Source organism: Nelusetta ayraudi, unplaced genomic scaffold (assembly GCF_046127955.1).
Source record: "Nelusetta ayraudi isolate G7.1 ecotype Tasmania unplaced genomic scaffold, CSIRO-AGI_Nayr_v1 ptg000053l, whole genome shotgun sequence".
NCBI lineage: Eukaryota > Metazoa > Chordata > Actinopteri > Tetraodontiformes > Monacanthidae > Nelusetta > Nelusetta ayraudi.
In genome coordinates this window covers 6,554,027-6,567,500 of record NW_027466103.1, presented here as the reverse complement: position 1 = coordinate 6,567,500, position 13,474 = coordinate 6,554,027, and the positions used below count along the sequence as shown (strand labels likewise).

Here is a 13,474-nt window from a genome sequence, read left to right as displayed (position 1 = left end):
GCAGGAGTTTTAACAACACGACCACCAAAGGCTGTTACGCTGTGTTTTGCCACTACTTTGTAAGAACGGACTCTGGTTTTCTTTCACAAACATGTAACACAACACAAATTAACAGTTTACGAATACAATGCTGAGCAGAGATTGATTTACCTGCATTGACAGCAGGCTGAGTGTAGAGGATGGGACTGCTGCCAATAGTAATGGCTTTGTTCAGTTGACTGGCTTTGCGTTTTTGACCTTTCCCCAGTGGACACGATGTCTCCGCGAGCTATTTCACAGACATGACATAACATAACATGAAAAAAACCATCAACATCCTCTCTTTGATTTTGAACGTGTGTGTCGTTTGGACTTTATCATGAAGTATCACAGTAGAAGAAACTCTATCAGCACTGTACCTTCATTGCGACAGTGCCTGGAGGGAGAGGAGGCCTCACACCGGCGTCCTCCTCAGTTCCGGGAGCAGGAGGCTCTCCGTCATTGTCATCATCCATCTCCATCTCCACCTCCATTATCTCCCCGTCACTGTCAGGAGGGGGAGGAGGTGGTGGTGGTGAGCCCGGTGGAAGAGGTGGCGGCGGGGGGCAGTCAGAGGGTGGCGGTGGACTGTCAGGGAGAGGGGGCTGGGATGGAGACCAGAGGGCAGGCGTGCCGGGTGGCGGGGGTGCTGTTGACATAATGGAGAAATAGAAGTCAGCAGAACGAGCACACACTTCTGTAAAAGCGTATTCCGGAATGGTATTTTCCATTAGAAAATATGTGTGACAGGATAGTCTGGGCAGCGTCTACTGACCTGGGGCATCGCCAGAGTCGGATGTTTTTGTATCTCCTTGGCCGGTCGTCTTAGTACCTTGGCCGTCCTTCGGGTCGTCACATTTGTCCTCCTCGGTTGGAAAATCCCACTGGGAAGCATTGGTCCGGTCGTTGACATAGAAATACCGCCTGTGCTCTCTAAAAAGTGGGACAACAGAGATAGAAAAATAGAGTTTCAACGACCGGCCTGGCGACTGGCTTCATGGCATGATACCCTGGGACAGTGGGCTAATAGGGTGGACATATTGTCCACAATAGGGGGCAGGTGCTTGGACAGGACAGCAACTTGACCCATCCGAAGGGCCTGGCTGAATTGGACTGCTGGATTATGAAGGTTGATAGGGAACCCACCTTGGTCTCAAAAACAAAGAAAACAACAAATCATCTCTGGGTCCTGTAATTAGCATTCAGCAGTTCACAGCATGGTTGTCACATTTGTACTCACTAGGACAACCATTCCCTCCCAGACACACACCAAAAAAGAACAAACAAACCAAAAAAATACACCAGCGTGGAACTTTTATGGTTGGTTAGAAAGTAAGCACAGTCAACTTGATTTACATTAGAAAGAAATCAAATTACAAAACAGGAAGACATATGAAATAGAGTAGGTCTGACCTGCTGGAATCCCGTCATTTCTCCATCTTCACCTTTAATTTGAAGCATGACATTCCTCGATTCCGGCGCATCGCTGTGTCAGCATTGCATTCTGAGGGGTTGTAGTCCTGTAAAGTGCAAAGCTCTCCCGCGCAAACAGCTTGCCTAACATCCCACCCCTCCCCTTACACTGACTGCACCCGTGAAGAGTCTACAAACCACCCTCATGACAAAGGGCAGAGAGAGTCTGGGGGCCGGGTGGCAGGGATATTTAACGGGGCCCAGGCTGGCCCCTTCCCGGTTAGATGCTCCCTTACCAGTAGGTGCAAGGCAGAGCGTCAGGTTTCATCACAGAAACCTCAAGAGTCTGTTTCTGGCAATTATTTTTGCTCCACTTGTGCTCGTTAAGCTTCTCCTCAAGTCATGTTACAAAGTCTGCAACCTTGGCACTCAGGAGGGCTGTAGTCACACCGTAAGACTTTTTTGGGGGGAACGAGGGAGTTTAGAGATGTGAAAGGTAAGCAGCGCGTACCTGTCCCAGTGGCAGGACCAGCCTTTAGGGGTGGCGTTAAGTTCGTAAAATTTTATGTGTTCAGCAGCTTCCTGCAGCCGGCGGCAAAGATAGGCCCCGTTCAGCGCGCCCGCCCTCCAGTCGGCGATTCGAGTCTGAGAGAGACGAGAGGTGGAAGGCAAGCAAGGCGAGGAAGAAGGTGAGAAAAACCACAAGATTGATGATTAACATGGAAGAGAAATTACAGACAGTGCCTAAAAGTAATGGATCGTGATGAGAATTTTAAATATTAAACCAGATGTCAGTGTGCAAAATGAAAATGTATCAAACTAAATTAGGAGTTAAATATTTTAAAAGTTCTGCTTTGCAAGCCTTAACAAGACGAAGATAACGTAGCTCCCAAGTGAGACGGTAGTATTTTACCTCAGTCTGCAGCAGGAGCAGCTGAAAGTTTGAGATGGCCTTTTTGTGTATCCCCAGGAACTCCATCTTGCTTGTTAAGGTGTTCGCCAGCTGTCCAATCTGAAACTGCACGTTTTCATCATCAAAAACATGTCAGTCCAAAACATGGAGTATGTGATCCATGTAACAGATAGTGATTGAGACATTAATTTACCTTGAGCTCAGGCGTTTCCATTTTGAGGTCAGACATTTCTTCCTCTTTCGTCAAAGGTTTTGCAGACTCATCAGAACTGTTCTTTTCTTTTTCTTCTCCTTCCACAACACTCTCGAGGATTTTCGATGACGCTAGAAGATATCCACATAATGTGCAAGGATTAAAGCAAATAATTTTTTTTTTAGTGTTCACCCTCCATTTTTTCCCGCAATCCCGCCTCGAGTTTGGCATGCGTTACATTGTGGACTCACCTGTCTCCGTGTTATCCTGTGCGTCCGAGCTTCTGCTGTTGGAGTCAGGGCTGGCAGCACATGGAAAAGCTGTCTTCCACCTGTTTTTCTTCAGCAGAATGCCTCGCGAACCCGAAGCTTCTTGGCTGGTCTCAGAGCAAGGGCTGGATCCGCCCGCACTGCCATCGCCCTCCTCCAGAGCGCGCAGCTCAGCCTGAGACATGGGGCAACCAGACAAGAGCTTGGTCAAGCCAACAGTAACATTCAAACACTGTTGTGGCATAATAAACAGATCAAGAGAATCCACTTTAACACCTCCACCCTTAACCCCAACACACACCTTCTTTCTCTCCAGCGCCAATTCCAGCTCCACGGTGTCCTCTTCAGTCTCCTCCTCCGCTTCTGTGGTCTCTCCTGGCTGCTTCTTGATGGATACGTCACTCTGGACATTTTGAGCCAAGTCTGATTCCGGAGGAGGTGGAGCAGGAGAGCCTGCAGGGAGGCCACCTTCTCCATCAGAGTCCACAGAACTCCCAGGCTCGTCCAAGCCTGTAAGGAGTCTTTTTCTCCATTTTTCTTCAGCTTCTTTAATTTCAGAGGATATTAAAGGACCGAGAAGTGAAGCAGCCACCCCATGGCGCTCCTCTTCTTCACTTGTGAGGCCAACAACGTTCTGGACTATCTCCTTTAAGATAAAACATAAGGGTAAAGATCTAAATGTGAGACCAGGAAGTCATTAGAAAGGAAAAAAAAATATCAAAGAACACATGTTAAACCTACCTTCACTTTAGTTTCTTTCACTGATGTTGGTGCAGATGCAACTGAAGCCTTTTCATCTTTAGATAAACCAGCATTTGCTGTGCTGTTTCCATTGACAGAGCTACACAGACAAATATATGTGCATTAAATACTTAGAAGTGTCGTTGAGGGTCAATGTGCTATTTCAATAAAACCAGGTTAAGAAAAAACAAACAAAAGTACAGAATTAGTCTTTCTAGTTGTCAGGTATCACCCACCTGTTGGCACAGTGCCCCAGGCTTTGCACCTGATTAGCCAGATAGTTCGGCAGTTCCCAGGACACCTCATTGGTCTGAGTGTTCCAGTAGTAGTGGCAACCAGACTTATCGTCCCATACCTCCTGCCAGTCTCCCATCTCTACACCCACTACGTGATTAAGAACAGAAAGGAAGGAAACATTTAGAAACAAAACATATCATATTTAGAACTGATTAATTTGTTTTTCATTTCCTGCACAATTAACAGTAAAACAATTTTCATTGTGATTCTTCTTAGATTTCTTTACTATATGTGTGTGTGTGTGTGTACATATATATATATATATATATACACATATATACATATATATATATATACTTTTTTTTTTTTTAAAAATGTAACCAATTAATATAAACATATTATAAATATATAATGTGCCTAAATATCAATGTTGTCAAATTTTGCAATTAAAATGTAAATTCATACCAAGTGATTATTTTAATAACTGTTATTTGAACGATTGTTATTTTGATCTTGAATGACAATACTGCAGGCTGTAATGAAGGCTATCAACTCCAAACTGGCAAAAAAAAAGAAACTAAAATCTGATTTGGTAAATATTTAAACCTGCTTTATCGTTTCGTAGCTCTAAACATGAGGACTTGCTCTTAGAACAGTTACCTCCAGCGAGCGAATACTGAGTATCGTACGCAAACTCAGTATTCTGTTGGTTCTTCTCTCCACCTGCAGCTGGTTGTTGATCAGTAACTTCAGGCGCAGAGGAATGAGATTCTGCATTCTCTGAACTGGGCTGTGTAGTGATTGCATCAATTTCCTGAAAGGTGGGAACGTGGAAATGGCAATGATGATGTGACACAAAAAAATACCGTAAACCTACACCAAAACAATAAAAGCCACCTGTAATATTCCTCGAATAACCCATTTCACCAGAAATCTAAAATTACTAAATTTTAGTTCTAATTCTTTCAATAATAAAAAAAAATAACTTAGAACTACAAACTTGCAAGATTGTAGTTGGTAATAATGAATACCATACTTACAGCCATAAAATTGGCTAATGTGCTGTCAATGTCAGCTGGTTGGTTGTGTTGAGACTTGACAGTCGTATCTCCAGCTTCCTCATCATCACTATCCTCATAGGTTCCAAGGAGGGACAACCCCTCTGCAAAAGATGTCAACGTTTAATCGTGCCTTTACATTTTGTCCTCTGAAACGACAACAATAACAGACGCAAACCCTTTACCTGTGGCTTTTACTGCAGGAGCTCTCATGCTTGCATGTGCTTGTCTCAAAGAATTGTGACCATCACCCTCAGGTTCATCTGCTAAAAAGAGGCAAGAAAGACCAGATTTGAAATGTTAACAGATGCTAACAAGCAAGCAATTGTTTAACGCTGGAAAGCTTTAAACACTATGCGTCATGGTATTCCACAAACGATTACACTAAGCATCTAATCTAATTGCAATGTCGAGGGATTATTACAAGTGAACTAAGAATTGAACAATTGAACTCCAAAATCCCAATTGTTAGTCCACGTCGGCACGCTAGTGAGAAACGCTACGGAATACGTTAGCGTGCTAGCGGATTGCTTCTTGGCGACTATTTAATAGATAAGTAAGTTTCCTGTACGCATCAAGTCCATCATTATTGCATTATGTAACCGATGTTTTTCCTCCAAGTAATCAGGAGACTAAATACAATTAGTTACTCCACATCGTAACCAGACAGGTATATTCCTTTTAAGTAAGCTATTTAGCATTAGGCTAATATGTGGCTAATACTCTCCCCCCCCTCCCCCGTTTAAAAAAAAAACACATTTATTAATATTAACCATCGGATCCAGCTGTCGCTTCTCTCTCGTCCGTATTCCCACCGCGGACTCCTGGGGGTGAAAGCTGAAGAATCGTTCTGCGACCGACGGCTCCACCGGCGAGACGAGTCTTCTTCCCCATCGACGACCGTGACTGACGGCCTTGTCCCTTCGCAGGCGTTGCCTGATGTAGCAGCTTTAGCCTCGGCTTCATGCTAGCACAAAGAAAACATTCACTTCCGGTTTGGAATGATGATGAAGAAGAAGCCTTTATTAACCACACATTGGGGAAATTTGCATATTGACAACAGCAATACAATAGAAAAGAATGGAGATTATATCGATTAAAAAGAAATAAAATAAAATAAAAATATTGATTGACTACGATGGAGAAAAAAAAACCAAGATATTCACATTACATTGATAGTTAGAAGCCATGATGATGTAAATATTTAGTGAAGTGAATCTAATGGGTTTTTTTTTTCTTCCTCTGGATGAATGATAATCTGAATTAAACCAACTTCAATACGACACTAAATGAATGCAATTGACATTTTTCTTGGTTTTCCCTTACGACCAGCGGCGGTATAGGTAATTTCTTGTACATGAAAAGTCATTAATCGTTTGTCTTTTTTCCCCCCTTTTAATTGTGTGGATATGTGGTATTGTTATATTTCTGTAGTACCACCAAACAAATCAAATCGACGTGTTTGTTGGACAACTAGCTACCGCAATGAAAATGCACATCAACTTCCGGTTCATGAGGTCATGTTTTTGTGCCGCAAGATCGCAACCACACTGACATGCTAACGAGATTAGGCGTCGGTGATAGAACTCCGCAGGTCACTGGTACTTCCCTAGCGTATGTCGGACAGTTTCGTAGCTGTTGAACTTAGTCTTGGATTCGGACGGACGGAAGAAGAGTAAAATGAGGATGTGAACTGGCTGAAAAGACTGTCGTGAGACATGGCGGGGCGAAGATAAGCAATTTCACAGTTTGGGACTGGAGACACCCACCCATTCATGTCGGATGAACATAAAGAGCGCGTCCCACAGTGGCAGCAGACAGCGGGGCGGCCAGAAGGACCGGCTGGCCGAAGCAGGCTCCGAGGGACGGCGCATTCCGGCGGATCTGACACGATGAGGAGCTCGATGGGGCTGATGCTGCACTGGCTGCACGATGTGGCCGCCGTGACGCTTCTCAAAGCGCAGCGCACACTGTTTCAGGCTGCTGTCCTGCTGTGCGTCCTTGTCCTTCTGCTCTGGGTGTCTATTTTCCTCTACGGGAGCTTTTACTACTCCTACATGCCCACCGTGAGCTTCTCCACCCCCGTGCACTTCTACTACACCGCCGACTGTGACTCCTCAGAGTCGACGCTTTGCTCCTTCCCCACCGCCAACATCTCTTTCATGAAGAACGAGAGGACCCAGGTGATGGCCCACAGTCAGCCCTATCGCATATCCTTGGAGTTGGAAATGCCAGAGTCTGCTGTGAATGAGCAGCTCGGTATGTTTATGGTCAAGATGTCATCTTACACCAAAGGCGGGGAGACCGTTTCGTCTGTGGGACGATCTACGATGCTGCACTACCGTTCCAGTCTCCTGCAGACCATCAGCACGTTGGTGTTTTCTCCCCTCCTTCTGGCCGGGATGGCCGAGCAAAAACAGCTCATAGAGATCGAGCTCTTCTCTGACTACAAGACAAATTCCTACAAGCCCACCATAGGTGCAGTCATTCAGATCCAGTCCAAACGAGTGCAGGTCTACTCTGCACAGCTCCGCATCCACGCGTACTTTACCGGCATAAGATATTTTCTGTTCAACTTCCCGCTGACTTCTGCCGTGATCGGAGTGGCGGCCAACTTTGCCTTCCTCATTGTCATCGTGCTGTTCAGCTACCTGCAGTTCATATGGGGCGGCCTCTGGCCTCCGGACCAAGTGAGAGTCAAAGTTATGATGGGAGACAACACCCGCATCACGCAGAGGAAAGAGGAAGCCCGCAAGCGCATGGAGAGGGAGAACTCGAAAAAAGAAGTAGATTCTCCTCAAGTAATTGGACCCGTGACGGAGTCGCCCACTTGCCTAGAAAGTGACGCAGCACCTGGGTCATCTCCTAAAGAGCCCCCGGGTGTCCCGGAGGCCTCTGAACCCGACGTAGTGGGTAACACTGAGGGAGGGTCTCAGGAGTCTGTGAGCCCAGAGGAAACTAACGGCACCATCGAGCCAGATGAATGCCAGCTGCCGCAGCAGGGGGAGACCTCACTCCGTCAGAGACCTGGACCGTGTATGAGCTTGTAAACTGTGTAACTGCACACAGGAGAAGTACCAAAAGTGTATTATTAATGTTACAGTCCATTACGCTAGCTTTCAACAGATGCCGTATAACCCACTGAAGTCTACTCTAATATTGATATGTGCATGAGAATGTTTTGTCTTGAATTGCAGTACTAAACCAGCTATTATTTTGTCTTTACAACATTAACCCTTACGTCATTCTGACGCCTTGTTGATTTTCTAAAGATCCGGCTGAGAATCTGTGATCACAGCAGTAAGAAATTCATTCCAGCTCTGACTCACCTGACAGTGATGCTCATGAGAATTTGGCAGTTGCAGTAGGAATTTAACACACCCCTTTTTATAACTCTTCAGTGTTGTTCAGTGTAGCGTATCATGGCAAGTTTGCAGCAAGTCCTGCTCTAAATATGTCCACAATTACTCTTATGACCAACACTCTAGACATCATCTGCTTTGAATATGGCTCAGCTCTGATCTGAACATTATGTTTATTCTTGTTTCTTCTTGTTGTTGTTTCATTCTAAAAGTGCGCAATGCTTCTGCCTTCCGGGACTTCAGGCACTTATTCATTTTGCCAGCGGTCTTCCCCTCTGGCTGATGGCGAATTCGCAGCTGTGGCACATTATTCTCTGCTTTCACAGTGTAGAGATTCAACAGCACATTTTTTGTCTTCTGTTTCCTGTTACAGCGAGTTCCTCACTTTATAGTTAAAAAAGATATATTATTTATTGTGTTTACAACAAAGCACCAAGGGTTTAATGTCTCCTTATTTATCGTGGTTCTATTTAGCAAAGGAAAAAAAAGCAAAGCACATAAAGGATAAGTAAGTTACTTTTAAAAAAGAAATGATGCCAATTGCGAAGGCTTAAGTGATGTCGATGCAGGTACCATTTGTACTTGGCATTCACTTTACCAAAACACGGTATTAGGGAAAGTTTCTAGGTGGTTTTTTTTTGGATGTTGTGCTAATGTTTAATTTGCACCAAAGATTTAGTCTGTCTGCGTAATACTTCTTTCAGTGTTTGTCATGCTTGTTTTAATGTTGCAGAGTTTTCCTTCTTTGATGCCTATGTCACATATAGGCACTGTTCATGTATTAAAACACAAACTTAAAAAGTTTTCTTTTTGTTTTTTGTTGTTGTTGTTTTTTGTCCTGTTAAATTATAAAGCATCTTACTTATTCATAATCTGTTCACACCAGCAAAATAATTCACTTAATGTAAAAAATAGATACTATAGCATGTGAGATTACACTCACAACATTCAGAAGTGAATGTCAGTAAAAGCCAACTTTCTATAAACACTAAAAATGAATGTTACTGAAGAAAATGTGATTTTAAATATGAGCAGTTAAATTTTATTTTTTTAATTACTTGGTAAAACTGAGCGATCACACAAAATGTATCTCGATTTTTTTTTCACATCAACTTGAAAATCAAAGTGTTGTGTTTCTGATCAGACAGAACAAATCATTTAGCAGGAGTGATGTTCTAGGAACTCGACTTTGACTCTTCCTGGAACCTCAAATATCATCAGGACCCTTGTGACTATCAAACCCGAAAGTCCTGATTTAGTGTGACTGAATTCACAAGCTCTTCTCTGTCATTGGCCCTAGAATAAATAAATAGTCTTTGCAGGAGTCTTAATAGTGTCAGTGATGTCTAGAACACTCACAGTGAAGGGTTTGTTCAACTAGGACACAATACAGTAGCTCTGTGTTCTCAAAACTCTTAGCAGCAGTTTGTCCATGAAGTGGCTGGTATGAAGCTAATAAAATCAGATTTCATACATCCGCTCAGAAAGGTCTTTAAGTGATGCTCAAAGATATGTAGTCCTGTGAGCACAACATTTTCCTGGAACTGGGTGATTGGGAAGAAGCACTTATGATCAGTTTGAGATCAGAACTGCGGTGAAGATATCAAGGCCATTTGCAGTCTTTCTTCAAAGCCAGCCAGCCAGCAAATGTACCCAGTCTGTTAGATGAATTATGCATTGGGCTGAAAAAGGGGTGCTAATTGACTTCAAACATTTATCACTGGGATTAAAATCCTCCCTGTATTTAGCTCCTGCAGGTATAGATTTTCTCTCACACGTTGCTTAAACAATAGAGCTTAAAACTCATGCTTTTTTTTCTTTATCTCTGCAGTGTTACATTGGATCCGAGTTATGCTTTGTATTTATTTCAATCAATTTATTGCCTACTGACGACCTACTGGCTTCAAGGTTGCCCTGAGCATGTATGTTCATTTGGATACATAAATCACTACTGTCCTAACAGGATACTAACATTTATTCCGTAGAAAAAAAAGAAATAGTTAATTTAATACTACACAATTCTGGTGAATGACCTAGTAATGTACGCAGAGCTGGTCTGAAGAGAAATCAGACTCCGGAATTCAGAAGCAGTTGGCCAAATATGGCACAAAATCATTCTCAAAATGAAAAACAAAAGACGATCAAAAGCGGCACGAAACTTTTATTTTAAACACTTCAGAAAGAACATGCATACAAAACAGCCTATGTTACTGTCAATACCATATATAGACTGAAAGCTCCACTTGAACCCTTGGAGCCCTCCCTGCGGTTCATGTCAGGGTTGTTCCTTGACCCTAAACATTTGGCTCCTCCTCATGTTGCGCTTCCATAATTTCAACCTTGGTCTCACTCGCAGCTTTAGAACTGCTGTCTTCTGTCTCATTGTCAGAACAATCTGCCCAGCGCCCAACTCTCTTGACCCCCTCCCCCACTGAAGGGGCATTGACGCAGGGGTTGTGGTCGTAGATGATAAGCTTCAAACCCTCCATGTGAGACAGGCCCGGGAAGCGGCGTATTTTGTTTCGGTCCACGTCGATGACAGCCAATAGCTGCATTTCCAGCAACACGACTGGAAACTCCGAGAGCTGGTTCCCTGCGAGCCAGATGCTCCTCAGCTCCTCCAGCACGCTGAGCTCTCGGGGTAAACTCTGTATCTGGTTGTAACCCAAGTGCAGGGTCTTTAGATTGGGAAGCTCACAAACCACTTCGGGGAAAACAGTGAAGCAATTAGTCTCCAGCCACAGGGTGTTGAGTTCCTTGAGCTCTTTTAGTTCTCTGGGGAGGTGGCACAGTCTGTTGTTGCCCAGGTACAGAATGTTGAGCTGGGGCAACCTGCAAACAGCAGCGGGGAGCTCCTCGAAGCAGTTAAAATCCAGGGCCAGCAGCTGCAGCTTCTTCAGGCCCTGCAGTTCAGCTGGTAAACTGCTCAGGTTGTTGTCGCTCAGGTAGAGCTTCACCAGCTCGCCAAAGACGCAGGCAGCGACAGGTAGGCGACGCAGCTGCCGGCCACTCAGGTCCAAGGTCCGATCAAGTGGCATCTCCTTCAGGTCCCCGACCAGGAAGCGCTGGCAGCGTTCCGCCGGAATAAAGGCAATGATGCCTCGTATTGCGTTGCCCATCTTTCTCTCGGCCGCAGGCACACACCACAAGCCAAATGAGGGTGGCACTGATGGAGGCTGTTGGCTGCCTCAAGTTAATGGCATCCCATTAATGTTTTCACTCCACAGCCCTGGATTTTTTATTAGGTGGATATGTGAAAACAAAAGCAAGGTTGTAACACAAATATCAGTCTTTTCAGTACTGTATCAGCAAGTTACACATTTGGGCAGCTCGATTTTACGTTATATAAAATCAAAAGTTTTTACAGTGCCAAAGTCTTATAATTTTTTTTAGCAGCTCAAATAAACCTCACTAATGGCAACAAAACATTGGAAAACTAACCAAACACAATTCGGGAAAGAATTGAAAATTATACCTACTTTCCCAGGTTATCCTGTTCTCGTACATGACTCTCTGCCTCTTTTACAGTTAGCCATTTGTTGATCCCTTTTAATGGGCTGAAGCTGAAGTCTCCAAGCTGATATTCCCTGGTGCAGTCCTTTTACTATCCCTTGGGGGCTCCGTGTCTGAGCTTTGCTCTGGTTTTCATAGTGATAGCAACCACCGGCTCCTCTCTCCTCCCTGTGCCTCATGACTTCCCCTTTCTCCTCATCGTGATGACAGAGGTGGGAGAGAGACACACACAGGAAGGGGCAGGGTGTAATGGATAAGCATAAGGAGCGATTTGGGATAAAAATAAAAAAGGTCATCTACAGGTTCACCAAAAATATAATACATAAGTCAAATTTGTCTAAGAATTTGTAGTGGTGCAATGATAAATGTTTGCTTGTTCTCCCCTTAATTTATTATAGTGGATTGATAATTCTCTTAAAAACACGAGGGGGTGGGGGCAGGAAATGGAAGTGAAATCATTTGACATCTTAGTAAATATCTGAGGTGTACATAAAATGCATTAGATATTACAATAAACTGTATTTTTGTGAGTGGGCAAATGTAGGAATTTACAGTGACCTAAATTCATACATTTAGTAATGCTTTTATTTACAAGTTGTCCATATTCAGGGTGCCCAGTGTTCTTTCCTGTAGGAATGTGCTTTGAAAGTGGATCATTGTTTCCAATTTATCATTTGCTGGTGGTTCAATCTGACTACCAACCTGGGCAAAGGGGTTGTCAACTCAGACTGCTGTGGGCACAATTTGCCAATGTTATCTCGCATTCCTTTATTAGAGCTATTTTCTAGCACGATAAAACTGTGAAAGAATTTCATTTCACTTATCGTAAGGTTTCCCCCTTGTCTGTTTTCACTCAGCGACAGATTGCTTTTAGCACTTGTCCTTCATCCTTATCTACCCTGGTGCTTCTAACAGGCAGCAGTTCCAGCCAGGATGAGAACACAAACATGTGCGACTGCCTCACAAGGCATGTTCATGCTATAGATTTCTGTGATTCAGTTATAGAAAAATACAATGGCTACTTAACGTGGTAGTACAATTAAATGCATTGGATTAGAACGTGTATCTTGCAAATTCAACCTTGCGTGATTAATGATGGAAATAAAATTCAAGACATCGATGTGTAAAACTTTGTTTTTACACCGACCGCCTTTGATCTTCATGCTGAATTGATCATTCGGACCATTTTGATTGTACAATCTCGTTACTGTGTCCATGTGTTGTGGATTGTTTTTTGTGGCATCGAGGGTGGTTATTGCGGTTGGATCTTGATTTGATCGTCCCGTATCGTCTGCCTGATGGCAACAGCAGTGTCTAAACTAAAGCATTAAAAACAGTGCGGACTACCAGAGCTGCCATTTACTTCCAGGCCTACATTTGGGTGTTGAGAATAAACAGCATCATCTTTCAAACCCTTCTGCTTCTTGTGTCTTTCCATTTCCCCTTATGTTCCTGTATGTCTCCCCCTGTCTGTCAGTGTCTCTGTCTGCATCCCTTCTCCAGGATCCCACTAATTAGGTCGGCTCTGCCTGCTCACCTGGCATGAATCAGTTCATCATCTGCAACACATCCGCCGCCAGCAGGTCGACAATTAATCACGCACAATGAAAAAAAAAAAAACATTCTTGGATGCAACTGACCTCTTAAATTGTCAAAAAATAATTAGCATTTATCCTGAGTTCAGCTACGGCCATGCCTCAACTGTGCTGCCTCTTTCCTCTAAATCCTGGTTCATCATCCTCTTCTCTTCTCTGCCT

General features: G+C 43.7%; 3 protein-coding genes across 5 annotated transcripts in view; 1 reads left to right on the top strand and 2 right to left on the bottom strand.

The window, feature by feature from the left end:
* The window catches only part of fnbp4 (formin binding protein 4), a 7,064-nt gene extending 1,268 nt beyond the window's left edge, over positions 1 to 5,796 (bottom strand). Inside the window, exons 1-14 of one of the 3 annotated variants that reach the window (XM_076038200.1) lie at positions 5,616 to 5,796; positions 5,028 to 5,108; positions 4,825 to 4,946; positions 4,445 to 4,598; positions 3,784 to 3,931; positions 3,548 to 3,647; positions 3,108 to 3,452; positions 2,789 to 2,981; positions 2,538 to 2,668; positions 2,345 to 2,449; positions 1,943 to 2,076; positions 851 to 951; positions 399 to 667; positions 151 to 268 (exon numbers count right to left, since the gene is read on the bottom strand). In XM_076038200.1, coding sequence (XP_075894315.1) covers positions 151 to 268; positions 399 to 667; positions 851 to 951; positions 1,943 to 2,076; positions 2,345 to 2,449; positions 2,538 to 2,668; positions 2,789 to 2,981; positions 3,108 to 3,452; positions 3,548 to 3,647; positions 3,784 to 3,931; positions 4,445 to 4,598; positions 4,825 to 4,946; positions 5,028 to 5,108; positions 5,616 to 5,736 — 2,122 coding nt within the window. In that variant the 5' untranslated portion in view covers positions 5,737 to 5,796. Of the gene's footprint in view, positions 1 to 150; positions 269 to 398; positions 668 to 793; positions 952 to 1,942; positions 2,077 to 2,344; positions 2,450 to 2,537; positions 2,669 to 2,788; positions 2,982 to 3,107; positions 3,453 to 3,547; positions 3,648 to 3,783; positions 3,932 to 4,444; positions 4,599 to 4,824; positions 4,947 to 5,027; positions 5,109 to 5,615 lie in introns of all 3 variants that reach the window. The other 2 variants (XM_076038199.1, XM_076038198.1) reach the window with 2 other exon arrangements.
* A 564-nt stretch (positions 5,797 to 6,360) lies between these two features.
* On the top strand, positions 6,361 to 9,007 carry LOC142896499 (seipin-like). Its single transcript, XM_076038201.1, has one exon. The coding sequence runs from the start codon at positions 6,618 to 6,620 to the stop codon at positions 7,890 to 7,892; it is 1,275 nt and encodes a 424-aa protein (XP_075894316.1). The 5' UTR covers positions 6,361 to 6,617; the 3' UTR covers positions 7,893 to 9,007.
* Positions 9,008 to 10,361: 1,354 nt separating this feature from the next.
* lrrc10 (leucine rich repeat containing 10) lies at positions 10,362 to 12,925 on the bottom strand. Its single transcript, XM_076037971.1, has 2 exons — positions 11,684 to 12,925; positions 10,362 to 11,433 (listed from the first exon to the last, which is right to left on the bottom strand). Exon 2 carries the CDS (start codon positions 11,321 to 11,323, stop codon positions 10,499 to 10,501), a length of 825 nt encoding a protein of 274 aa, XP_075894086.1. The 5' UTR covers positions 11,324 to 11,433; positions 11,684 to 12,925; the 3' UTR covers positions 10,362 to 10,498.
* Between the last annotated feature and the right edge of the window lie 549 nt (positions 12,926 to 13,474).